The following is a 27,957-nucleotide window of genomic DNA, read 5'->3' on the forward strand; positions in this document are numbered from 1 at the left end:
AGAACCAAAGACAACCCAAAGGGACTCTGGCCCGTGACACGTTGAGGCGCCACCGGGCCCTGCGTTTCCCCCTCAGCTTTGCCCTCAACCACCCCGCTTGGTAACTGCACTAAGTTTCTAAAACACACCAACTGAGGTTTCTGAGTTACTTCTCGTTGCCACCTATGAAAGCAAGAACATAGAGATGTACCTGAGTTGTATACACCACAGACAGGCCACTGTGAACCTCTGGAAGAAAAAATATTGGAGGTGGGAGTGCAGGGAAAAAACCAAGTCTCCTCGGAACCAGGTGCCCTGACCCCCAGTGCCCCTGGCTAACTCCTTATTATTTTTTTTTAAAGAACCCAGGCAAATGCCGTCCTACAAAATCCAATCATCTGAGTTTACCCCTAACGCTGACCTTTCAGGGGCCTCGCTTTGATTCTCTGCCTCTCCCTCCGCCTTTTCCAAGGGCTTGGTTAACCTCAAGGTCTTCGTAATGAATGAGTTAAGGATGTAAACTCTGTCTGGAGCATCTGCACTTTACTACAGAATTCGAGGGAACCTAGTTCTGTGTAAGCTTATCACGTGACGTTCTTTCTTTGAGTCTCAGTGTCCCGGGCTATGGAGCTCATTATATCACCTGTTCAGCAGGGTCACCACCAAAACCCTGACAGGGAGGCCTGACGTAGGGGGCGGCAAGAACCCTGGGCTGGAAGTTAGGAGCCCAGGGTTCGAGTCTTACCTCTGTTACTTGCTTGCCGTGTGACCTTGGGCAAGTCACTTGTTCTGTCTGGACTTCAGCTTGCTCTCTTGCAAAGTGCACGGCGGGGATCGGTGACCTCCCTCTCACGCTCCTTCCGTTGTGTGACTCTCCCGCCTCCCAGTTTGGTTCAGGACGTGGCCCCTCACCCTCCCCAAGGCTCGCCTGCCTCCTACACCTTCCATTCCAGAAGGAACAGCCCTCCCCTTTCCTGCCCGAGCTGGGGCCTGGCAGGCGCTGGGCGGCAGGCGCTGGGCGGCAGACAGGACAGGAGGCGGGGGAACAATCCCGGCCATTCAAGCTGCCCGTGGGGAGAGCTGGCCCGCAGCCAGTCACAACAGGCCCCGAGATACAGAGGGGCGTTTGTCTGGGAGACCCACGGTTTCATCTAAACCTTCGCGCTCTCTCTCCTCCCTCCCTCTCAGGTGGCAGCGCCAGCCCCCAGCTTTGCTAGGAGGCGGGATGTGGAAGCTGTGCAGACCTGAGCAGCCCCTCTAAGGGCTGGGAAACCGGCCAAAAGGAGGAAGGTGGGAAAGAAGGGCAGGGGAGACACGTGTGCAGGGTGGCCGCCCGGGGCGTGGCCACAGGGAGGGCAGAGGGTGGGGACAGTGTGTGTGGGGCACAGGAAGGGCTTCGGACAGGGCAGAGGCGGTAGGGAGGGTTCAGAAGGAGGGGCTGGTTCCCCACCCTCACTGACTAGGAGGAAGGGACTCGTGAACAAGATGCTCCCTTCTCCTCCAGGCCTCAGTCTCCTCAGCTTTAAAATGGGGCTGGGAATTCCCTGGCAGTCCAGTGCTTAGGACTCCATGCTTTCACTGCCGAGGGTACGGGTTCAATCTCTGGTCAGGGAACTAAAATCCCATAAGCCGCGCAGTGAGGCAAAAAAACAAGCTGGTTATCCTGTCCTTATGCTGTAAATCAAATCAGATGATGAACCTGCAAGTAGCGTGGTCTAGGGAAGAAATAAGTTTGGACTCAGGTGGACCTGGGTTCAAATCGCACCTCTGTCACCTCTAAGTTATAGGCAGTTTATTTACCCTCCATGAGCCTCATCTTCCTCATCTCAGGGAGAAAAAGATGTGTGTGCAGCCAGACAAGATCATAAGGAACAAAAAAGAACAGATGGGACGTACCCTGCCCCAAAAATGCATTTGAATGAATGAAGAATTGGTCAGGGCCGCAGTGTGGCCGCAGGGCTGCTTTCACCGTAATAAAGTTTCATGGGCTCTAACCAGTATATTTTTTCTGATGTGAGAAAAAAATGGAAACATTTTCTTCTGCCCTAAAATGGGATCCCCCCTCCCCCCCGCCGATTTGAAAAGAAATTAAAACATTTCAGGGGCCCTTGAATGTCTTGTGGGCCTTGTGTCTGCTGTGCCTGGCGGAGAAGTCGGCCTGATGTTGGGTCAGGGTCTTCTCAAGTGCTGACCTGTCCTAGGCAGAGACCCCAGTGCCGTCTCTGAAGAATCTCCTGTGGATCACTGATGCCTCCCAGCCCAGAGCTGAGCCCACGGTCCTCCAGTTTTGCCAAATCTTCCAGTGTCAATGCAGTCCGAGCCCTGTCACACGAGGATGACGGGCCCCAGCAGCATGGCAGGTGTGGAGGCAGGGAGAATCCAGGGGCCCTGGGTGTGTAAGCCGGCCTGGCTCTCAAGGAACTGGGGTGGGGGGCGATGGGCACTTACCACTCACAGTCACCACCACTCCCTTTTGGGACCTCCTCTGTGTCTAGCACTGTGCTAGGGGCTTCACGTTCATAATCTCATTTACCCCACGTCACACCCATTCCGCTTTACACCCAAGGAAACTGAGGCTCAGAGAGGCCGAGTAACTCACCCACTCACAGAGCTACCAGAGCAGGCTTGGGACCCAGTCTTCTGCTTCCCAAACCAGGGGCCTCCCAGCACCCAGCCCGGCCTCCTTGAAGAGTCAGAGGGAACATGAAGCAGGCTTTGAGGGTGTGCGGAACATGCAGGGCAAGTGTGAGTCCGGGGTCCAAGGAAATACGAAAGTGAGCGGCAGAGCATTGTGGGGAAGGGAGTGGGTGTGCCAGGGACTGAGCGCGCCAGGGGCACCTGGGTACCCCGGGGGGTGGTGGGCTGTGCAGGGGCAAGGGCGGGGGCCAGCCTGCCAGCATTTGCCTCCACAGGCCAGTGTGTCTTGAGCCGGCAAGGCGCTTGGCCAGGCGGGGCTACTGCAAAACACGCTAATAGGTACTTCATTTTCTCTCCAAACTGCCCAGAGCCATGTCTGTTTAGCTACAAACCACAGCAGATGCCGTGCTGTTCAGGGAGCACTGCCTGCCTCGGGAAAGAGAAGCTCAGAGTCGCAGAGCAGGAGGTAGCTGCTCGCGGGCCGGGGACCTCGGGCTCTGACGTTCGCCAAAGGAGGGAGATTCTTAGTTGGGGACAGGGTGCCCGTCTCCACACCAGTCACACCACAGCCAGGGGGAGTGGAGTGTGCCCTGAGTGTGACCTTTCCATGCCAGAGTGGACAGGATGGAAAGGGACTCTCTGTCTCAAAGCCTATCGGCTGCACAGCTAGCTACCCCAGAGAGCTTTCTAGCAACAAATCTGACCGTGCTGACCTCTGCCTAGACCTTCAGTGGTCTCTCACCAGCTAAGGCGAATGAAGTCCAAACCCCTCAGCAGGCCTGTTACCGCCCAGCAGCATTTACACCTGTGCTCGCCAATATGGTAGCCACACGCGGCTATGGAGTCCTTGAAATGTGGCTGGTCTGAATTGAGAAGTGTTGTATGTGTAACATACCTGCGGGAACTCAGAGACGTAGCACAAAATGAAAGAGTGTGAAATACCTCAGTAGTTTTTAAATATTGATTAGATGTTTGATAATATTGGGATATACAAGGTTAAATAAAATATATTATCAAAATGTAATGTTTCTATTTACTTTTTTAACGTGGCTCCTAGAACATTTAAAATTACATATGTGGCTCATTTATATTGAACAACACTGATTTATACTATGTCCTTCTCTCTTTGCTGCCTCTCCTATCAACATTAGCTCATTCATTTGTTCATTTCTTCATGCATTTATTCATTCAGTAAAAATTCATTAATCATAAGCTACATGCTAAACACTGGAGACAAAAAGGAAACAATATAGGCCTGAGCCCACATGGAGCTTATGAGCTATACTTTAGAGATACCAAAGAGCTTGTGTTCTACACACACACATCGCATAGCATTACTTGCCTCTGCTCATATTCATGCTTCTCTCTAGAATGACTTCCTAACCCAGTCTGCCTGGTGAACTCCTATTTATACTTCAAAACCCAAAACATCAAACACTTCAAGCACTTATGTCAAATGTTTCAATTAAAAAAAAAAATCTACCTCATACAGTTTGTTCACTCCCACCCCTACTCCCTGCTGGGGTTCTGAACTATTAACTGTGTGATTATGCAATTTTACTATCATGTCAGTTTAAATGTCACCACTCTAAGATTATCCCTTTCCCCCCAACCCCAGGAATTGTCTCACTTACCCTCTTTAACCTTCTTCACAGAATAACCACCAGCTGAAACTGTCTTGTTTGTGACCCATCTAACCCCCAGATCCTGAGCTCTGTGAGAGCAGGGTGGGAGGCCGCTGGGAGGTCAGCGTGCCAGCATTTGCCTCTGTGGGCTGGTGCGCCTTGAGCCAGCAGGGAGCTTGGCCAGGCAGGGCTACTGTCTTTCTTGTTCAGAGCTGACATCCCAGGGCCTAGCACAGTTCTTAGCACCTAGTAGGCACTTAGAAAATAAAGATGATGGCATGATGGCTGTAGAGTAGAGGGAGTTACAACAGAGGCTCTGGAGCCAGACTGCTCGGTTCAAATCCTGCACTCAATTAGCTACTGTTATCACCATCGTCGTTGTTATTATATGTCTGCATTCCCCCTCTTGAGGGCCCAGGCAGTGTCTTGGGCTTTGTCATGCCCCAGCACTTCACAGAATCTGGTCTCTTCCAGGGTTCCCCATTGCAGGAAATGTCACTGCCACTCACATAGCCTCTGAGGCTGGAAACCTAAAGTCACCACCTGTCACCATTCCTCCACCCCCATCATCAAGCCCTTTCAGATTTACCTTCACGTCTTATACATTTTCTTACTAACCTCTCTTATCCTCCCCATCCTTGTTCAGGTCCAGGCTTCTGTCTTCTCTCACCTGGATGCTGCAATAGCTTCCTAACAGGTCAAGGCTGCCTCTACTCTGGGCCACTGCAACCCTTCTCCACAGCAGCTCCAGCAATCTTTAAAAACCTCAAGACTACTTCAGACTAGAACTTATGATGGTCAGCAAGTCCCCTGTACAGGATCTGGATCCTTCAGACCCCTCCAGTCTCCTCCCTGTCTGAGCTCTGCCCTCTGTCACTCTGTCCCATCGCTGCCACAGGGCCTTTGCATATGCCAGAGCACTCTTTTCTCATTTATTGACACTTCTGATACTTTAACCCAAGCATCACTTCAAATTCCCATGCTGTGCACTCTCACAGCCCTGTGTCCCTCTGTCACCACAGGTTGTAGTTATCACCTTCCATTTGATGAATGGTTGTGTCCCATATCAGACTCTGAGCCCCGTGAGTGTAGGGGATGTGTCAGTTTTTTTGTTTTTTTTTTTGCGGTACGCGGGCCTCTCACTGTTGTGGCCTCTCCCGTCGCGGAGCACAGACAAGCTCTGGACACGCAGGCTCGGTGGCCAAGGCTCACGGGCCCAGCCGCTCCGCGGCATGTGGGATCTTCCCAGACCGGGGCACGAACCCGTGTCCCCTGCATCGGCAGGCGGACTCTCAACCACTGCGCCACCAGGGAAGCCCAATGTGTCAGTTTTTATTCACCCTTTGAATCCCTAGTTCCTCAAATACTGCTTGGCACATTGCAAGTATGAACACATAGTTGTCAAATGAAATCAACCCCCGCTAAGTGAATGAGCAGTCGGGGGTTAATAGCAGCTGACTGAACTGCCTCATCGAACAAGGACCAAGCACAGGTCATGGGTCTTGTGCTTTCCCACCACATGTGGCCGCTGGTAATGCAGACATGACATTAAGAGACAAGACAGGCCGTGAGTGCTACGGAGCTCGGAGTGGGAGAGGGTGCTGAGCAGGGGGCCGGCGAAGAGGGCGTGCTGCCTGGAGAGGCAAAATTTGAGTGGCACCATGTGGTCATTAAACCCTTGTGCTCAGGGGTCAGTGATCTGGGTCTGAACCCCAGTAATATAATAGTAGATTATATTTACCTGTCTCTAAGTGCCAAGCCCTCTGACTGCTTTATGTCTATCTGATTGTCTCATCCTCCCTAAGTGGAAAGCACATTGCAGTTTAAATTTTTTATAGAGGACACTGAGGCCCAGAGAGGTTAACTAACTTGTCTAAGGTCACCAACTGGGATGGGATGTGAACTCAAGGAATCCGACTTCAGAGTCTGCTCCACATTTGAAGCCTTGATGATAAGAATAAGCATTTGATGAGCTCTTACTAGGGGCCAAGCACTTTTCTAAAAACTTTACAAGTGGGGCTTCCCTGGTGGCGCAGTGGTTGAGAGTCCGGATCCCACATGCCACGGAGCGGCCGGGCCCGTGAGCCATGGCCGCTGGGCCTGTGCGTCCGGAGCCTGTGCTCCACAACGGGAGAGGCCACGGCAGTGAGAGGCCCGTGTACCGCAAAAAAAAAAAAAAAACTTTACAAGTAAGTTTTTATTTATATCATTTTTATTTTTATAACTCGTTTCATCCCATAATTTTATCTCTTTCTTTTAAGTAAGCTGGGTATCATTATCTCCATCTTACAGGTGAAGAAACTGAAGTCCAGAAAGGTTAACTAACTTGCCTGAGGTCACACAGCCAGCAAAAGTGATGAAACTAGTTGGAACCATGCAAAACACTCAGAGTTCATTCTTTTAACCACTCCACTTCACAGCTCCTGCTCTATGAAGGTGCATTATTATTATTATTATTTTGCTGGGATTTTGTCAGGTGGAGAAGGGAGGAGTGACATTCTAGCTGGGAAGAACATTGGGTGTGAAGACTGGGAGGTGGGGGTGAGTATGAACACTTTCAGGAAGGAAAGTGTGAGATTGGTGATGGGGGTGGGACAGTGAGGGTCCCAGCACCGTGGAGCTGAGTGTCCAGGGAAGGCCAGAGAGGAGATGAGATGTGAGGGATGTTTTGGGATTAAGCTATGGAGGAACTTCCTCCACAGGGAGATGCTAGCATGTTCTGCTCTCTCCAGGATCCCTATGCCATGGATTCCATGTGAGATGTTTGAAAACTAGAAGCCTCAGAGCTTCTGACCTGGCTCTGCTGAGTGTCCTTTGGGAAGTTACTTAACCTCTCTGTGCCTCCATTCCTTTTCTGCAAAAGGGAGGTAATAAACGGGACCACTTTCATTGGGCTCCTGCCTGAGTAAAATGACTTTATGCATACAAAGCCCCAGCAGAGTTTGGCATAAAGCAGCCCTTTGATATCTCATTTCTCTCCCTTCCCCAGCCTCTAGGACGACCTCCACAAATCCTCAGCCTCACCAGAATCAAGGCTAAAATCAACAGCTGATCGAGAACCACTGAGGTCCCTGGAGACCCCAGGTCAATAAGACGAGGAAGCAGAGAAGCAAATATCAAGCTATCCAAAGTGTGTCCAAGACTGAGGAAAAAGAATAATTATAATTTATTTCCTTCTCCTTCTTGCTGTGTCAACTCAGGGTTATATAACTGAACTTCTCTGTGAGGTAGCCCTTGGGGCCGCCAGGAGGCAGGGTTGGCGGTGACATAAGTAAATATTTCTCTGCTCTCTGCCCCGGGCTCGGGTTCTGAGCAAACACCACAGCCTGAAAGGGAGGCCATGACAAGGAGGAAGCTGGGTGAAGAGTAAGCTCTGGGCTGGGAGTCAGGAGACCGTGTTCCAGGCCTAGCCCTGACTTGAAGGACGTGGACTTCAGGCGACGAGTGATCTGGGAGGAGAGATTACAGTGTGAGCTAGGGAGTGGCAGGACCTTCCCTGGGGAGAGAATCCAGCCTTCTCCCTGCACCCTGGCCTGGCATTCAAAGCTCTCTCTCCTGCCTTCTCCCCCATCCCATCTTGGAACCCACACACTACGAACCCTGGCTCTTTGGGACTACTGAGTTCCCAACGCCCCGCAACAGGATTTGTTCCTCTCCCGGGAAGTCCTCCCCTTCCCTCAAAATGGTGGTATGGTGGGGGGGACAGAGGTGTGGGGTTTGGAGTCAGACATGGGCTTGAATTCCGGCCTGAGTGGCTTTGGGCCTGTGACTTAATCTCTCTGGGCCTGTTTCCTCATCTGTAAACTGGGCTTGGTGATTCCTGTCTTTTTCCTGGTTGCAACAATCAAATGAGATAACAATTGTTAATAAGTGCCAATTACTTAGCCTTATCGCATAAACGTGTGAAGGTTTTGCATGCATAAGTCATTTAGCAATGCATGTCAAGCCTCTAGGAAAGTGAGTGCCTCATGCATAGTGGGCACTGATAAACGCTGCTTTCCTTCTCCAAGACCTGCCCAAAGCAACCCCGCCAATCTCAAGTAGGTCGATGTCTTCTGAGACGTCACAGCATCTCATCGGTACTTTGCTTACAGCATTTATCATATGAAAGTGTTGTAATTAGTAGACAGGTCTGTCCTCCCTTCTATTCTAGGAGCTTCATGGGGCGTGAATTCATGCACACAGAGAGGCTGCGTGGAAGAGATGGGCTTTCGCAGATGCCCTAGGATGGGCTGGCTTTGAACATACACTGAACGCTCTGGGCTCTGGCTCCCTGAGCTCTGCTGCCAACCCTCAGAGGCCCTCGCTCAGCTCCATGCTGACTCCAGGGGTAAGCCACACCCTCTTCTGGGGGCTTAAGGGGCTTGGACTTGGACCTGCACCATAATTTTTTAGTCCAAACCCAGGACACTTGTCCTAGCAAAAGATTTTGGGTCCATGAGGAGTCCAAGAGGAGATCTAGAAGCTACAGAATGAAGGTAGAAATACTGGAATTGGCAGGATAGTCCAGTGGTTTATGAATTGTAGACTTACTTCCACAATGCCTGGCCTGGTCATGCACCTGGCATACGATAACTGTCTAACAAATGCTTAGTGGATTGGGGGCAATGTGTTTTTTCACTCCATCGTGCTGCTGGGATATTCTACTGTAAAGGAACAGAAGCTACCAGCCTTCTTCCCTGGGGACCCACTCGTTGCAGAGAGAATTGCTGAGACCTTGGCTTTCTGCATGGTGTCTCTCCTTCATTCCAATACCATCAACCGCTTCTGGCTGGCTACAGAATAAAGCCCTAATTCTTCGTCTCATCAACTAAGGTATCCATGAAACTTTTCCAGGTTTATCCACCAGCACCTGTCTCCTCCTTTTCTCCCCGGCCCTAGGCAGGGAATGAGTGACTTCCTGTCTCCTAAACTCACCCATGCTTCCCGGCACTGGGAAGCTAGCTGCACAGTATTTCCCATCCCACTGCTCACCACTGAAGAGTCTATTTCTCCACTCCTTTGAATCTAGGTGGGCCCTATGACTGCTGGGACCACTAGAATATGGTAGAAGTGACACCGGAAGTTCCATGTATAGCCCTTCAGTGGCAGCTTCTGCTTCCTGCCTCTCAGAATGCCTGCTCCTGGAAACCTCCTTCTTGGAACCCAGCTGACATGCTGTGAGGAGCCCAAGGCACGTGCAGAGGCCACAGGTAGATGTGCTAGCTGACAGCCCCAGCTGTGCTCAAAACTGACAGCCAAGTGTCACTAGGCAGCCACGTGAGTGAGCCACTGGGGGCGCCCAGGCCAGCTGAGCCTTCAGATGCGAAGATCTGACCGAGACCACGCGACAGACAGCATCAAGGCACTAAGTCTTGGAGTAGTTGGTTACACAGGGATAGATAATCAGCACACTGGCCTTTGCTCCAGTGCTATCTTCCCAGTACTATTTTCCCAGTACTACACCAATCTAAACCTTCCTCTGTCATGAGACCCAACTGTCCCCTCCTCCCTAGGTCACCTCTTCCACCTCTGACTACTTATAATAATTGTCTGCACCAATCACAATGGCTTTGCAGTGAGATCCCTGGACCTACTTTTCCTTTAAAACATTTAAAAGTGTGCTCTAAACAGAAATGTTCTATCATTTCTGAAAATGGAAAACCAATGTCACTTGCCATCAACAGAAAGTACCAAAATAAAATAGATGAAACGGATCAATGTCATTAAACTCTAGCTGGACAGTGTTACCTCCCAAAGTGTCTGGGCCCAAGACTGGTCCTCCGTTAAAAAGATGAGCAAGTGTTGTAGCCAGACTCTGAGTTCCAGAATCTGGGTAGTTACAGCATACCAGCTTCCGGATTCCTGGATCACATGGCCATGGTTGTGTATCTTTAAATTCAACAGCTCCCGGCAGCCCTTGTGATTCCTTCACTTTCCTGATTACGGCAGGTGCCACAGCTCTCCAGTCTGGCCAGTTCTGTATTGTTTTGGAAGCCTCCAGCCTTTCCAATATTTTAAAAGAATGAGGTGCATAAAATCCCTTCCTACCGAAAATGCCGAGTTCTGCTTCTGTTTCTTGCACTGACCCCTGACTTAAACACCCTGACTTCCCATTGCTCTTGCAGCACGTCCTGGACTTGTTTCTTTTATTATTTAGGTATTTCCTTCATGAGTATTTTCAATGTGGGTCTCTGTGTATTCCACCTTCTAAGGCTTTATTTGCCTAAGAATATTTTTAGTATGACCTCATGTTTGAATGACAATTTGGCTGGCTTTAAAATTCTGGATTGAAAGGGTTCTTTTCTTTCAATTCTTATAATAACATTACTCTGATTTCCTGGATCAAGTGCTGTTACTGAGATGTATAATGTCAATCTGATTCTTGGCCCTTTGTAAGAGATGCTATTTCTTTGTCCTTCCTCTTTGTCCGTCATATTCTCGACTTTACCATGATATCTTTGTGTGGATTTTTCTTTATTTCTACTGTTGGCTACTCCATGAGTCCTTTCAATCTGAGTTCATTCATTTTCCTTTAATTCTGGAACATTTCATCTCCATTATTTCAATTCTTCCCTATTCTCCATTTTTCTTTTTCTCTCCTTTAGCGACACCTACTTCTACCCACCATCTCTTAGGTTTTCTTTTTCATTTGTTCTCTCTTTGTCTTTTCCTGCATCCTGGGACAGTTCTCAATCTGATTTTCCTCTTTACTAGTTAGTTGTTAGTTCACTTGTATCCAACCTGATATTTATACCATCTATTGTGTCCTTTACTTTCAAGAGTATATCTTTCAGAGCTAATCTTTTGCCTTGGTTCTCTCCTGGACTTCTTGTCCTTGCGTTATTTTACAAATGTCTTCCCTTATCTTTTTAGGCATAATTATCGTGCTTTACTTCAAAATCTTGGTCCATCTACTTCAATCATTCTGCTTTAGATGACATATGCAGCTTGATTTATTGTCTTTCTTGTATAGTAGTTGTACTTCTAGGGCATCTGATTATTTTCGTGGGTGAATTCATGTCCCCCTGGGGGTATTTGCTCTTAGTCTGGTAATGTGCCCTGGGGGAGAGCCAAAGGCATTAAGAGGAAAAAAGATGAGCCCCAGGCCAGAGAGCCACAGACTCCCTCAGCCACCTCCTTCCTGTTGGCACTCTGCCTGTGTGTCTGTCAGGCTTCACCTTGGAGTTCCAGGGAGAAGCAGACTTGGCAGGAGGTAGACTGCAGGGATGCCACAGGCTGGGGTGGGTGGTGGGGTTGGATGGGCATTGATGGGGGAGTGAATGCCTGAAGCTTGTCCTGCTTTGATCAGTCCCTTATTCCAGCAGGGCTTTGAGCTGCCCCAGACTCCCCCCAGGGCTGTAGCTGCCAACTTCTGCACTACAGAGGCAGGAGGTAGTGACTGTCCCAAGACAAGGAGCAGGGACAGGAAGTGGGTAAGCGTCCTAGAGAGCAGGACAGTGGAGAGGTCAGTCCACCATTCATTCATTCCACACTGAAAGTGTGTCTTTCCACACTTAAAGTTGTGCTGGGCGACCGGGAGACGGTGGGAAATGGACCCTGCCCTCGTGGAGGTCATGCTCTGAAAATGAAACAGGGAAGAGCTAAATCTGACTACAGATTGGATCTGTTTCTTTTACTTTAACCTTTGCTTTCAGTTGCTTTTGTTCATTAAAAGGATATTGTCTATACATAATGGCCTGCCTTGGGGAACCCTGCCCCTCTTCCTGAATGTTAAACCAAAGTGCCTTTGTTCAGGGAAACATCCCCGCGCTGTCCACCTGTGGATGGCTGCAAGAAAGAAGAAATTAACACGTCTGGTCACCGAGGCTGGCCATTCCAGGGGCATCTGCAAATCTTATGGCCTTTTTACTTTACTTCCTCACCTCCTTCCCCTCTCTGTTCTATAAAAGAAAATGGCATCGGAACCCAATAAGTTGGTTTTTCGGAGACATTTGTCTGCCATCTTCTCGGTCTGCCAGCTTTCTGAATAAAGTCGTTATTCCTCACCTCAATGTCTCCGATTTATTGGCCTGTCGTGCAGCGAGCAGAGAGAGCTTGGACTCGGTAACTACAACGGTCTAGCAGACTCAGCTTAGTTCCCTACTAAGGTCCCTATCTTGGCACCTCCTTTTGGGCACCTCACTTAGTCTTCCTAAGTCTCAGTTTCTTCATCTGTAAAATGGAGATGAGACAGTTCATGCCAAGTGATTAGCAAATGCCCAGCACATTGAGAGCTCTCAAAAATATGAATTACTGTTGTTATTATTACTATGACCAATGATAATGTTTCTGGGGATTAGGTAGGAACTTGGAGCTGCTCCCATAAAATAAATGAATCCCCTTTTGTCCTCTGGGTAAACCAGTCACCCTTTAGGTCTGAGACTGGATAGAAGGCCAAGACGGGGTGTCTAGAATTTCCACAAAAGAGGATAGAGTGGTCTTGGCTCTTTGAAAAGTTTTGGTCAAGAAGTAGCGAGGGGCTTCCCTGGTGGCGTAGTGGTTGAGAGTCCGCCTGCCGATGCAGGGGACACGGGTTCGTGCTCCGGTCCGGGAAGATCCCACGTGCCGCGGAGCAGCTGGGCCCGTGAGCCATGGCCGCTGAGCCTGCGCGCCCGGAGCCTGTGCTCCGCAACGGGAGAGGCCACAACAGTGAGACGCCCGCGTACCGCAAAAAAAAAAACAAAACAAGAAGTAGCGAGGCAGAAGGTGGGAGTTTGGTGGGGAGGTGAATAAAAAATCCAAGTTACATTTTCCAGAGACAACTATTAATACCACCATAGGCATTAAGATTTCAGATAACTAGTCCCTTTTCTACAGTTTCTTGCTTGTTCTTTTTTTTTTTTTAATTACTAAAGGGCAGTACAGAGAGGAGGTTAGAACTTCCACGGCAGCGTGGGCGGGAATCTCAGCCTTGTTCCTCCCTAGCCTCAGGGCCTGCATCTCTCCTGGGCCCAGGAGACAGTGCCAGGGCTCACAATACTTTCCGGGGCTCACAAAAATGTTCTCATTTCTGTCAAAATCAGAAGAAAACAGGAACTTTTAGGTTGAAGAAAATGTTTTAATACACCAATGCAGTCATTAATATAACTGTTGATATGTTTTAGGGAGGAAGGGGTCCACGAAGGCAAAATTGCATCCCTGGTAAGCTCTGGGACCACCAGCAAGTGGTCTCTGAACCTTAGCAGGGACCAAGGGAATAATACTACTCACTTCCTGGGCTGCCGTGGGTGTTAAAGGGACTGAGGCATGTGGAGCATTTAGCGCTGTGTGGGCACCAGCAAACACAGGCTCTCAGCAAGCAGTCGTTAACCATTTATTTCCCTCTGAGACCTGCAGGCTAAAACCTTAGGGAACTTGGAGGAGGGTTAGGGGATTAGGGACAGCAGCAGGGGAACAAGTTACACAATTGCTTTTTATTTTGCACGACAGACTGAAAGAGATCATCGCCAGTGGAGGAACAGATGGAAGCTTCAAGGCCAGGCCATGTGTGCCGGAGTCTGCCAGAAACCAAACAGCAGGAAAAAGAGCTGAATTTCCAGCGCAGGCCCGAGGCAGGTGTTAGCCTTGGAGAATGAGTGAGTGAATGAATGATGAATGGATTCTGGAGGAACTGAAAAATCCTGAGGCTTGTTGGCCCTAAAAGTTGGCTCGACAGGTCCCAAGACACAAGCTTCTCTGAAGGGGAAGGGAAACTAATATTTATTAAGGGAGGACTGCGGATAGTATCCTCTTTAATACATTGGGAAACTGAGGCTCAGAGAGGCGATGGGGCTTGACCAAGATCCCACAGCTCAAAAGCAGAGGCCTGTGTGCCTGCTCTGTGCCCCAGCCTCACTGCTGGCTGAGGCTGCCCTGGATGGAGCGAGGTGTGCTGGCAGTCCAGGGTCTGCACGGCTCCTTGAGATGCCAGGAGCTTCTAAGACCGTCCCCTCCACCTCCTGAAGCTGCCCGGGACGTACCATAGGATCTGGCAGCCCCACTGAGGGCCCCAACAGCTCAGGAGTATCTGGCCCAGGCAGGAGGCCCCTCACAACAGGCCTGGAAGCTGGCTGAAGAACGGGCCTCTCTGTCTTAGAGACTTGCACACCCTCTTCTCCTTCCTTAGGCCAAACTGCAGCCAGCACCCCCAGGAGTTTCAAACCACATGATAGGTTCCAGCCCAGCTGCCACTGGCCCTGCCCCCTCAACTCTTACCTACACCCAGCCCTGCTCAGGAATCCAGAGACCTGCTGGCAGGCTCCTGCCTTGGCACAGTCCCCTTCCCCTCTTCCTGCCCCCTCCTGCCCACCGAGGATCTTTCCTCCTGATAAGGAATTCCTCTGAAAGAAGGCAAAGAGGGATCCACCCTACCAGATCCCAAAGCAAAGTGCGGGATGCCAGAAGCCCAGATGTCAATGACTGCATCAGGAGGCCAGATGGATGGAGATGGGGAGCCCAACAGGGCGGTGCGCTCGGCGCTTGGAGGTTGTCCAGGAGAAACAAACACGCCGCTGCTCCTGGGCTGCCTTCAGAGGCGCTCGCATGGCAGCATGCAGGGGGCATCTTAACACAGGCACTGCTGGCCAGTAATACTTAGCCTAGTTTAGAGAGGTTCCTATTTTAGATTATTTTTCTCCAATATCAAACATACATCTTTTAAAAAGTAAAGTGAACATACATAATTTGGGGTCTATTTTCATCATATGAGGTTTTTTTTTTAATTAAAAGGTTTATTGGGCAACTTAAATCCACTTTACCATTCTTTTTTTAATCTTCCATTCCATTTTATTGGAAGATTGGAAAGTAAGGAGAAATGTTGCAGGATTTACAAATCTCAGAGACTCTCAAAGCCCACTGTAGTGACAAAGCACTTGGACTAGGAGACTTGAGGTCTCCCCTAACCCTCCATTGACCGAGTGTATCTCATCCTCTCCGGACCCGTCTTCTCACCTTTAAATGGAGGGAGCCCTCTGTTACCTTTAAGGGTCTCTGTAGCTCCTACCTTCTGTGACCCTGAGCCCCAGGAGCAATGGGATGGGGATCAGCCTGGATGTTGCCTTCCTCCTCTCAAAGCCCCGGGGGTCTGACTGTCAAGGGCAGTAGGGCTGGGAGCAGCAGCAAAGTGCCTAGGCCTACCCCTGAGGTGTAAATGTCTACTAGCAGTGGATTCTTCCCTGAGAAAAGACGCAGATGGTGGCAGGAGAGAGGGTGGAGGCACAGAACCTGTGACAGGGGGAGACGTACCCTTCAAGCTGTGGGGTAGGGATCAGACAGGGGAAAAAGAACTTGTGGTGCTTACATCAGTTCTGTCAGGGGGTGCTCTCCTCTCTCAGCGCCAAGAGCCCCAGTCCTCAGCCCAGGTTTGTGCATCCCACAGACATTCACTGAGTGCCCACCACGTGCCGGACACTGTCGTAGGTGGGGATGCAGCAAGGAAGGAGGCAGGCTTGCTCCCTGTTCCCATAGAGTTTACAGTCGGTGGGAAACACAGACATTAAATGATTAGGAGCAGTTATGGAAAGTGCTAAAAGGAGAAGCTTTGAACTCGGCTCTTTTGAGGAATACAGTGCCTCCCATCTCCTCTTGATGTGTTCCCCCAAATCTCTCACCTCCACTTCAGATCTTTGCTTCTCACGGACTCCTAGTCACCACAGGGAGATGGAAACCCAATGAGGCTGCCTGCCAGGATGTCAGACAGGCTGAAGGTCCCTAACTTTGCTAAGAGTGGCTCCACCTCAAGGACATAGCTCCCTCCCAGCCCGAGGCATCAGTGGCCACTGTCCACAGGGGTGATAACGGGTGTGCGAACCGGCCACGGGGATAAGCTTTGAATCCACTGCAGCAGATTCCCCCAGAGACCCAACACGTTCCCCTAGCCCAACTCACTGTGAGCCTGGCTCAGCACACACACAGTAGTTGGCCCGCCTGGTACCACACTGCCCCCTTCAGCTACCTCACCACCAGCCAGGAGACAGCAGGACAAGGTGAGGAATGTCCCACCCCCATGAAGGGGCCATGGGAGTCCCTTTCCCTTTTCATCTTCTGTTCCCATCAGGTACCCACAGTCCTTTGCTGTGTCTTCCCCGCCGCCCCTTACCCCTGTAATTTGGAGGTGGACACTTAGAGGATGTGAGAAAGGTATTTGACCTACCTAGAGTCCCAGCCCCTTCATCTACGCCCATGTGGCTGCTGGGACTCAGGATTCCAGGATTTTGTGTGCCCTCCCTACCTCTGTGCTCTGGATGAGCTTATCATATTACTCCCCTGCCCCCCATAAGAAGGGGTGCCCCAAATCTGTTACTCTGGGCTTATCTTAATCTGTTACACTGCTCCATCCACCTAAACAACCGTCTCCTACATCATCCCATCTGTTAGGATCTGATCATCTCTAAATTCACTGCTATTTATTGACTACTTACCACATGCCAACTTTGTACTACATACTCATTCATTGTTCATTCATTCAACCAATATGTAGTGAGACCTACTATATGCCAGGCACCATATAATCGTGAACCAAATAGACATGGCCCCTGCCCCCAAGAAGCTACAGCCTAGGGCTTCCCTGGTGGCGCAGTGGTTAAGAATCCGCCTGCCAATGCAGGGGACACAGGTTCAAGCCCTGGTCCGGGAAGATCCCACATGCCGCGGAGCAACTAAGCCCACGCACCACAGCTACTGAGCCCACGTGCCACAACTACTGAAGCCCACGCACCTAGAGCCCGCGCTCCGCAACAGAGAAGCCATGGCAACAAAGAGTAGCCCCCACTCTCAGCAACTAGAGAAAACCGGCGTGCAGCAACGAAGACCCAGTACAGCCAAAAATTAAATAAATGAATAAATAAATAAATTTATGTATTAAAAAAAGAAGCTACAGTCTAGTGGAAATTAACAGCTTATATTTACGGAGTGCCTATAATATACAGACCTTGTACTAAGCACTTTATATGGACTACCCGACACTCTGTCAAAGAAATTGTTTCAATTACGGAGCAAAGGGAACTGTAGAGAAATGCAGGGTCCTGCCCAAGACTAAGTTATTGGCCACCTAAGGGGCAAGGCAGAGATTCCAATGCCCAGGTTGACTGATTCTAAAGCACCAGCACTATGCTTTCTTTCCCACCCCTACTCAATCCCACCTCCTCCAGGCACCCCTCCAGATCCTCGTCCCAAACTAGACGGCTTCCTTGGTCCCTCTAAGCCTGCTCTAGTATTTGACACACCCATGTCCTCCTCCTGCCAGATATCCAGCCCACAGAACGTGTCCCCACCTCTTTCCTCTGGAGCAGCTAGTCCAGTGAGCCACCCGGGAGCTGCTGAGTTTGCTGATCTGAGCTAGAACACTGGTTTTCTCCCCCTGCTGTGGGTTTTCATCGCAGATCTTCCTCCTGGAGGGGTCTCCGCACAGGGCTCACCCATTCAGACGCCCATTTCACAGATGAAGCCAACACAGGTCCTGAGTGGTTCAAAATCCCTTTACCTCCTGGCTGGCCGAGTCCGCTCCCTTTTCTTCCGGGGAGTCTCGGACCCTTAGCCGGAGGCTTGGTGAGAGGGGTGGGACAAGGAAACGACCTGCCTGCTGGATGCCCGTAATATCAACCCCCCAAACGCAGGCTGGCGCTCGGGGCACTTCTCCGCGAGGGCCGAGCTTGCTCGGCACTCCGGGCACCTGTACGCATGCCCCATCCCCATTTCCAAAACCCGCAAAAGGTGACCGATATCCCTCCCTCCACCCCGGCCACCGCCCACCGCCCTCGCGCGCAGACCCCAGGCACCCCTTCCAACGCAGGTGGGGGTGGGACTGGGAACTCCTCACTCTCCCTCTCCCGTCACCCCTCCGCGGAGCGCGGCAGGTGGACAGCGAGCCGCTGAGCCTGAGCCGGGCCGCCCGTGCCCCCCGCAGACCCGGCGTCCCCGGCGTCCCGCGCCTCCTACCTGCTCGGGGGAGCCCTGCGCTCCGGCCGCCGCCCGCTCCGCCTCCCGCCGGTGCCACCACAGCAGCCCCGGCTCCGGCCGTCCGGGATCCAGCCCCCGGCTCCGCCCCGCCCCGTGCAGGTGATCCCGGGGAGGGGCCGACTTGCCCCCACGGTCCCTGCCTCGGGGGCCGTCCTGGGGGCGTCAGGACGCTGGGGGCGCCTCGGGACGCTGGCTGGGCGGCGCCTCATCGCAGTGTCCTCGCGCTTCTCCTGGCCTGAGTCCTTCTTGAGATTCCAATTCTGGCACACCCACCCCCACCCCCAGGCGCTCAGCGCACCAAGGCCACGTCTCCCAGGTCAGACTTCTGCCAGGGCAGAAGGGGAGAAGGGGCCTTACAAATAAACCAGGCCGGGTGTGAGCTGCAGGGGGTTTGTGTAGGTGTCTTTTTTTTTTTTTAATTTATAATATTTATAGCCTTTTCTTTTTTGGCTGCACTGGGTCTTCGTTGCTGTGCGCGGGCTTTCTGTAGTTGCAGTGAGCAGGGGCTACTCTTCCCTGCGGTGCGCGGGCTTCTCATTGCGGTGTCTTCTCTTTGTTGCGGAGCACAGGCTCTAGGCACGTGGGCTTCAGTAGTTGCAGCACACGGGCTCAGTCGTTGTGGCTCATGGGCTCTAGAACGCAGGCTCAGTAGTTGTGGCGCACGGGCTTAGTTGCTCTGTGGCGTGTGGGATCTTCCCAGGCCAGGGCTCGAACCCGTGTCCCCTGCATTGGCAGGCGGATTCTTAACCACTGCAACTTTTTTTTTTTTTTTTTTTTTACATTTCACTGAGAACTTTTTATGAGCCTTTTGGATAGAAACGGGAATTTATTTGCCAGGAAGGATGATCCCATCATACTTCTGCTGGAACCAGCGCATGGCCTCCTCTTTGCTGATTCTGTGTTTGGCCCCAATGCAGCCTGTCCTGTGCTTCTTGTCTACGATGCTGAAACCTGGCCTACCCAGCACCACACAGAAGTCCAGGCCGTAGATACCAATGCTTGGGTCATATTTGATCCCCAGATCGATGTGTTCTTGGATCCCAAATCCAAAGTTCCCAGTGTCTGAGAAGTTATTTTTTCTTAACTCATACTCTCGCACCTTCAGACCTTTCTCCAGGATTTCTTCTGCCTTGGCCCCACGGACTGCGCAATGGACGGCAATTTTTTCATTTCTTCTGATGCCAAAGGATCTGATGGTGTATCTAGCTTTGGAGAACACAGGGGTCTGGCCTGTGAGCTGCTCCAGCACCTTGGCTGCCCGGGTCAGCCTGTCTCCACTCTCCCCCACGCAGATGTTGAGGCAGAGCTTGCGGATGCGAAGTTCCCGCATGGGGTTCTCCTTCTCCCCTTGATCCTGCGCCATGACGGGAAACAGGAAGAGAAAGTGAGACTTCTCTTTTTTTTTTTCATATTAAACTTGTAGTTTTATTCAGGTTTGATTTTTAACAAATGTGTCGGGGAGAGAGCCCGCAGGAAAGGGTGAAGCCCATGGGGGCAGGGCCCTCCCAGATGCCTGAGGAGGGGGCAGGTCCCCTCCCCTCTCCTCCTCTTCCCTTCCCATCTAAAGGGATTTGGGGAGAGACATAGGCAGGGGAGGGGGCTGGTCCCCAGTCTGTGGGGGTGGTGCTTGGGAAAAAGGGCTATTGGGGAATAAGGGACCAGACCAGGGATGAGTGGGGGAAGGGCACAGAATCCACAGCTTTCTGATTCCAGATTGAATTAAAAAACAAAACAAAACAAAACAAACCTAAACCACAAGCAGCACCCGCCCGGTCTCCCCTACCAGGGCTGTAGTGCGAGGGGAGAAGAGGAGGGGCAGCTTCACCAAGGCCGTGGTTCACTCACTCCTGGCCAAGGGAGCAGGGTGAAGGGCAGGGGCTCCCCGGCAGACTGAGGGTGTAGGGGAAACCAAAATAAAATGTCAAATAAATTGTGTGGGAGGAGTCCAGCCAAGGGCAGGGCCAGAGCTGGGCCAGGCTCGGGGAGGGGGCCTCTGCAGGCTGGAGGATCACTGCTGCCACCACAGCCACCCTGGGAGCCAGTTATTTGGCCATGGCCTTGACTGCAGCAGCTGCGTCCTCTGTCGTGGCAGACAGCACCGTGATCAGTATCTCTTCTCCACCGTCGTACTTCTGCTCAATCTCCTTGCCAGGATCTCCCTCAGGCAGACGGAGGTCCTCTCGCACCTCCCCGCTGTCTTGGAGCAGTGATAGATACCCATCCTGGATGCAATCAGCTGGAAATCGTTCCTTTTGATGCTGGGGACATCCATATTATGAGTTGATGGGCAGATATCGTCATATTTCTTCCCAGTAAAGATGTCAAGACCAACCAGATGGACCTTGGCATGGCCGTGCTGGCCCGTCTTGGAGGCTGACATCTCCACAATCTTACATGGCCGGCCTTTGGGCACCACAAAGACATTCTTACGTAAAGCTGAGCGCTGCATTGGGAAGGTGGCTGAGGCCCCTGCATCTCCTGTCTCGAAGTCCAAATCATCTGCCATTTTAAGAGGCTTCGATTCCAGCTCGCGCGAATGCACTGACTCGACCCCGTTCACTCGCGGCGAGCCCAACCGCTGCCTCAGAGCCCGCTGCCGCCGCCGCTGCTGCACACGGGTCTTAATTAAGTGGGATTGTGCTGATTTGATGGAAGGCTTTGCGGGGAGGTTGGGGTCTAGACAATCACAGAATCTTACACCAGGAGGTTTGCCGGCTAGCAAATGTCAAAAACTCCGCCCTGTAGAATCCTGCAGTTTCTGGCATCAGACTGGTTTACGGCTGGATCCCTGGAGCCCAGCACTCTATCCCGGGCACACGATGGGCCCTCCATTAATATTTATAAAAAGAGAGGAGAGATCTTAGGGGGTCTCTTAGGGGATCTCCCCGTTTACAAACAGGAAACTGAGGCCCAGGAAGCAGAGGTAAGTTGCCCAAAATCACACAGCAGGGGAGCGACAGAATCAAGAGTACAGCCAGGTTTCCCCATTGTATTTTCAAATTATTTCTAGAAAGTGTTTGGTTTGGGGCTTAATGCTTTGTCACTGGTGCCTGTGAGATGCTGTCAAAGCCTTGATAACTTCCTCCCAAGTTGGCTGAAAACAGAGAGAGCCCACTGTGTTTTAACAGGCAGCTCAGGTGGTGTTTATTAACAAGGACTGATTAAGAAGTGAAATTCTGTGACTCGCTACATTGTACACCTGTAACTTATATAATATTGTATATCAACTGTACTTCAATAAAAAAAAGTGTAATTCTGTGATTCTACTTTTTTTTTTTTAAGTGAAAGGTTTATTGAGAGAGATACACATTCCAAAGGCAGAATGCTGTCCATCTCGGAAGGCGAGAGCAGCCCCAGGGCGTGAGTTTGTCCTGGAAAGTGAGAGCAGCCTGTGATTCTACTTCTCACCAAATACATGAGACACAACCCTTGGCTTCAAAGAGCTTCTCTGTGGTGGGAGACGCAGATCTGTCCACAAAGCAGGGGCTGTGAAGGAAGGCAGAAGGCAGAGAGGGCCCCGTGGGAGATTGCTCTGGTCCTGAGACCCGAGATCTATGAGACCACTTCAAGATACTTCCAGAAGCTCTCGCCGGGTTGTGCATGGGGTCAAGGGCTCTGTAGTCGGATGGTCTCAAGTTCAAATCCTGACTCAATTGCTTACTAATTGCAAGGCAGGAGCAGGGTTTTTTTGTTTTTGTTTTTTTGCGGTACGCGGGCCTCTCACTGCTGTGGCCTCTCCCGTTGCGGGGCACAGGCTCCGGACGCGCAGGCTCAGCGGCCACGGCTCACGGGCCTAGCCACTCCACGGCATGTGGGATCTTCCCGGACCGGGGCACGAACCTGTGTCCCCTGCATCGGCAGGCGGACTCTCAACCACTGCGCCACCAGGGAAGCCCAGGAGCAGGGTTTTTGTTGTTGTTGTTGTTGTTTTTAACCTCTCTGAGACTCAGTTTCTTTCAGTTGGATGAAGATAGTATACTTCCCTCAGTATAGTTGTGGTGAGAATTAAAAATGCGATAATGCTTATAAAAGTCTAGATAAATGGAAGAATTATTATGCTAAGTGGTAGGCGCTGGGGAGGTAGACACGCCAACACAAAGGGGACCTAGCATCTCTGTTAGGTCCCCCTCTGAGGAATTCAGTGGTCTTCAGCCTTCTATCATCCATGGCTCTACCCCACCTTCTGCTTTCTCCCTTAACCCAGGCCAACCAAGCCATAGGACACCTGCCATGTCAGAATGGCTTTGCACACACCTCCATGAGGGATTCGGGAATGAAACTCTGAAACCAAACAGGACCCTGTAGGGCCTTCCCTGGTACAAGTCCGTCCGTGTCCCCCACTTCTTGTTTGGCCTTCCCTGGGCTCCAAAGAGCAGACTCAAGCAGTTAATGATTAGAAAATAGAGTCAAAGGACTCCTAGTTCCTCCCGAAGGGATATAGATAACAATCTGACACAGATCCTTGAGTTGTCCTACAGAAACTAAGACCCCGTCTCACCTGCTGGAGCATGGTGACTACATGCTGACCACAGGGACATAGACCTCAGACGGCTTGGAACCAGAAGGCTGACGACTGAGATTTGAAAAACATCACCTCACCAGCAGCCAATCAGAAGAATGTCCACGAGCTGATCATGTACCCTGCAGCCCTACCCCTAATGCTACTTTCAAAACCCTTGCCTGAAGGCCAGGGTAGTTCAGGTCTTTTGAGTACTAGCCGCCCGTTCTCCTTGCTTAATGCCCTGCAATAAACACTGTACTTTCCTTCACCACAACCCAGTAGATTGGCTTTGCTGGTGTCAACTGAGCAGACCCGGGTTCAGTTCGGTAACAACTCTTCCTCTCACCAGCCTCCCCCATAAGGAATTGACCAGGGTCAGACACACCAGCCAAGCTCAGTGAGGCAGAGGCATAAAAAGGCTCTAGGTAACCTTCATCTCTCAGTTTATTTATTCATTAAGTCCTCCTGAATGTTCACTACAGGCCAGGCACTCTGCAAGGTGGGGCAGAGTCAGTGGGGGCCCTGCCCCAGCCAGTAGACCTCACCTTCCAGTGGGGCTGTGAGGACAGCTGATACCCAAGCACAAAAGATGGTAACACAAGAGAAAGACAGTCTGTGAAAAGTTCTACAAAGGAAATAACATGCTGTCTTTGATCATTATCCATGGGAGGGTAGGGGCTCCTTCAGAAAAGGAGGGAAGGGCAAGGACCATCTGCTGGGAGAAGACGGGTGAGCTGAGATCTAAAGGACAAGCAGGCAGGTGTGGGAGAGGCTGGGGCTGGGGAGCATTCTGGATGGAGGGAAAGCCCATAAGGCCAGTATGGTGGACCAGAGTGGGGGTAGAGGGCAGAGTGGACAGCATGAGGTCAGAATCAGGCAGCGGTCAGATCTCGTGAGGTCTTAGAGGTCAGAGTGAGGAGTTCAGATCTCATTTCAAGAACCATGGAAAATCATGGGAGGGTTTAAGAAAGGCAATGGCCTGATCTGACCTATGTTTTTAACGGACCACTCTGGGCAGTTCCCTGGCAGTCCAGTGGTTAGGACTCTGCACGTTCACTGCTGAGGACGTGGGTTCAATCCCTGGTCAGGGAACTAAGAATCTGCAAGCTGCGCAGCGTGGCCAAAAAAAAATAGACCACTGTGGCTGGCTGAGAAGAACAGATCAAGGGAGCCCAGGTAGGAGGGAGGTGTGGAACAGGGGGTGGCAGTGGAAAAGGAGAGAAGTGATCAGATTTGGGATATATTCTGGAGGACAGGCAGACGGGAATTGCTGATGGAGAGGAAGGTTCAAAGAAGGCCATGTGGTGGCTTGTTTGCTGCCGAGTCAATTCATGCCCTGAGCAGTGGAAGCTCCCGTGACCAGAATCCCTGACCCTCCTTCTGCTGAGCTGGATGCAACTCGGAGACCTTCAGGTCACCCCCGGATCTTACATCCACAGAGTGTGAGCCCGGGGAGGTGGGGAAACGTGCCCAGGTAAAGGCAGAGGTCCCCTAGCTCCCAGTCCAGAACCTGCCTGACCCACTGGCCTTGATTTATTCCTTGGGCAAACCAGGAGCTGGTCATCTAAGGTGCCGCCCCGGGCAAAGGGATTATCGAGAGAGATTCTGCATGTAAAAGCTAGAAATGACCACAATTCCAAGCGACAGAGAATGGCCTAGCCAATTGTGCTTCATAACAGATGCACCAGACATGTAAATACTCAGGTGTTTCCAACAGTGGAGATACATAAGAAATATGTATTTTGGTCTTCATCCAAGGTTTCTGGCTCACAGCTCCCCAAACCCTGTAATTCCTAAGTGATTAGAGCCATAGGGGCATCTTTAATTATAATATTTGGTTTTTATCCTCAGTTCCTAAGATAGCTTCAGAGTGATAAAAGTGAAACGAGTGTCTTCTGTGATTCACAACAAACCCCTTTCAACCACACCTGAGTTTATGTTAATGGGGTGATTTTTGGAAAGCCGCTAGGCAACCTAAGGATGGGAGCTAGTTGCCAGACCAACCAAGTGATTAGAGGGTTGGAACTTTCAGTGCAGCCCTCCCTGAACAACCTCCAGCGAGGGGAGAGGGGCTGGAGTTTGAATCAATCATCAATGGCCAAGATTTAATCAGTCGTGCCCTATATAAGGAAGCCTCCATAAAAAACCCCAAAGGGTAGGATCCAGAGAGCCTCCCGGTTGGCAAATAAGGATACATCCATGTGCTGGGAGGGTGGCACAGAAGCTTCTGTGGTCAGGACCCTTCTGGACCTCGTGCTATGCATCTCTTCATATGGCTGTTCATTCGTATCCTTTAATATCCTTTGTAATAAGCCAGTAATCGAGTAAGTAAACTTTGCCTGAGTTCTGTGAGCCACTCTAACAGATTAATCAAGCCCAAGGAGGGGGTCACGGGAACCTCTGATTTATACCAGGTCATCAAAAGCACAGGTAATAACCTGGACCTTTGATTGGCATCTGAAGTGAGGGTCAGTCTTGTAGGACTGAGCCCTTAGCCTGGGGGATCTGATGCTGTCTCCAGGTAGATGGAGTCCGAATTAAGTTACATTGTAGGACACCCAGCTGGTGTCACAGAATTGCTTGAGAAGACCACCCCACTCCTCCAGCACCCCCCCACGCACGTGGTGGGCAGCAGTGTCAGAAGTAAAGCAGAGTGTTGAGGGTAGAGGAGACATAAGGTTACGCTTTCACATAAGAGTGTATAAATAGAAAATGAAAACAGCAGGCGCAAACTCTGACAACTATATAAAAGGTACGTCCATGTACTTATTAAGATTTGAAGGGAATTTGGTGGAATGTAAATAGAGCGTGGGGATTTTCCGTGTTCTTTTTTTTTTCTGTAGAGACGATGATATTTATGTAAAACAGTTTTATAAGTCAATGAAAATGGCTTATAAAATTACCCAACAAACCACCCCTGTTTCAGACGTACCATATGGATGCTTAAGCGCCAGGAGGTTTAAAAATAACAAAAAACTGCTCTTTCCACATAGAAAATACTCAGATGCACCAAGCTAACCTTCCCTTTCTTGTTAGCAGAGGGTGTTGCTGCAAACCAGCCTTCGAGCCCCCGGGTTTTCATCTCCTGGCCTGGACCGTGTAGTCTCTCACCTCTGCCCTCAAAGCCTTAATCTGCTATTCATGGCATTTGAGATGGTTGCTGGGGAAACAAGACAAATGTCATGTAGGGTTAGAAGGCAATTTTAGGGGGAGATGAAGCACAGAGGATCATGAATCCAGAGACATACAAGTCCACACTGATTCATTCAGGAAAAAAGAGGAAGCAGATATACGCAGGCCAGTCGATTCTGAAATCAATTCCTTGCCTCCCAGCCAAGGGGATGGAGGGAGCAGCAAAGGGCAAAAGGCTCAGAAGCCATGGTTCTTAGTTAGCTACAGAGCACACCGTGTGATCTTCCATGTGACTGCTACCCAGATAACTGTGTACCCTGTGGTACCCAGAGATGTGATCCACAAGCCGAGCAGCGGTCCTGCATTCGGGTTAATTCCCATTTCAGCTGTGAGAAAATCTGGGTGATGGAGGGTGAAGACAGGAGAGAGTGACGAAGGCTGAGCCAGGCTTCTGTAACCCCCAGCAAGCCACCTGGTCTCTTGGGGCCTTTGTTTTCTCATCTGTAAAATGGCAGATTGGACTGTTTTGTTCCTGAGGCCTCTTCCAGTGAGTTTGACTGTCATGACTGCCCCCCCCCTTTATTTTTTTTGCGGTACACGGGCCTCTCGCTGTTGTGGCCTCTCCCGTTGCGGAGCACAGGCTCCGGATGCGCAGGCTCAGCGGCCATGGCTCACGGGCCCAGCCGCTCCGCGGCATGTGGGATCTTCCCGGACCAGGGCACGAACCCGTGTCCCCTGCATCGGCAGGCGGACTCTCAACCACTGCGCCACCAGGGAAGCCCATGACTGCCCCTTTAAATAGCCAGCCCAGGTCATTACCTGGCAGCTTCCTCATTTTTATGCTACATTTTTAGGAAACCCATGATTCAATTTTACTGGTTGCAATGGAAAAACTTCTGTTCCCAAAATGAAAATGAGAGGCTGTAAATTAAGTTAAGCCCTTTGGCCACCAGCGGAAGCTGCCCTTCCTCACCCTGGCAAGGAAACTGCTTTTATCTGGGATTCTAGGAGCAATTCCTGGCAGCAGTCAGTCCATTTGCAGCTATCTCTGCTGCTGGATTTGCTCTCCCCTGGTACCTCCTGGGTCCACCCTAATATCACAGTCACCCTAGGAAACCCAGAGCAGGAGTAGAAAGAACACACACACACACACAGAAGCTACTCTATTTACTTGCTGTGTGACCTCAGGCAGATCTCCTAACCTCTCTGGGCTTTAGTTTACTCTTCTATGATTCATTCATTCCTTAATTCATTGAAAGAATATTTACTGAGTGCTTGCTATGTACCAGCAATGAACAAAAGAGACAATCATCCCTGTCCTGATAAAGCTGACATTCTGAGATGAGGGGAACACAATAAAAATAAATAAGCCAGTGATATGGCATGTCAGAAGGTGGTAAGTGATCTGGACAAAAATAAAAAGGAGTTGGAATAGTGATGTCTTCCTACTGCCTACCCCTAAGGGTTGTGATGAGGACTGAATGAGCTGATGCTCATTAAATTTCTTCCTCAAACAGTAATGGGCTGTGCAAATATAAAGAATAATTATAATATATAAATGAACATTTTGTTCAATGAAAGCATTTACAGAGATCCCAAAGGCCCAGAGAATGTGGTGATCCAGGGATGGAGAACCCAAGTCAGCTTGAATCATGGCCTGGGGCTGGAAGGGAACTTGGACATCCGCTAGCCCAGGGATCTGGCTGTCCCTCGGAATCACCCAGGTGCTTTGAAAAACTGCCGAGGTCAAGGTCACACGGCAGATGCCCTTGAACCAGAGTCTCTGGGGGCAGGGCCAGGCATTCATGTTGTTTCTTACAAGCTGCCCTGGTGATGTTATGTGTGATCAGGGTCGAGAGCAGCATCTGACCATAGAGAGGGGGGTGACTTGCCTAAAGGCTGGTACCCAGGCCTGAGATCTTTCCTCTCCCAGGCCCAGTGTCATTGTGTGCCACTCAGCACCTCATTCCCTTCCATGCTGGGAGCCCCCACGGGGCTGTCACCGCGTCTCGGCCACACCTCCCACCTTGCTGCAAGCCGGAGTGGCCCTCTTACCTGAAGGCTAAGAAACTGTGTTACTTCTCAGTGATGGCCAGGCTGTTGATCATTCCAACTTCAATTTCTGGTATGGGCTGAATTGTCCCCCACGCCCACTCCTGACTCACT

At 50.8% G+C, this 27,957-nt stretch overlaps 2 protein-coding genes and 1 pseudogene across 3 annotated transcripts in view; all 3 read right to left on the bottom strand.

Annotated features, from left to right (window-relative positions):
• NCMAP (non-compact myelin associated protein) overlaps nt 1–27,957 on the bottom strand; it is a 561,420-nt gene that overhangs the window by 520,797 nt on the left and 12,666 nt on the right. Inside the window, exon 1 of one of the 2 annotated variants that reach the window (XM_033422557.2) lies at nt 18,138–18,566. The exons of the other annotated variant lie outside the window; for it this stretch is intronic. The gene's annotated coding sequence lies outside the window, so the exon portion shown is untranslated. Of the gene's footprint in view, nt 1–18,137; nt 18,567–27,957 lie in introns of those variants that run through there. 2 annotated transcript variants of the gene reach the window in all.
• On the bottom strand, nt 18,984–19,553 carry LOC101286525 (60S ribosomal protein L11-like). Its single transcript, XM_012531787.3, has one exon. It carries the CDS (start codon nt 19,519–19,521, stop codon nt 18,985–18,987), a length of 537 nt encoding a protein of 178 aa, XP_012387241.2. The 5' UTR covers nt 19,522–19,553; the 3' UTR covers nt 18,984.
• On the bottom strand, nt 19,550–21,025 carry LOC125960751 (eukaryotic translation initiation factor 5A-1-like; annotated as a pseudogene).

This window comes from Orcinus orca, chromosome 1, assembly GCF_937001465.1.
Source record: "Orcinus orca chromosome 1, mOrcOrc1.1, whole genome shotgun sequence".
Lineage (NCBI taxonomy): Eukaryota > Metazoa > Chordata > Mammalia > Artiodactyla > Delphinidae > Orcinus > Orcinus orca.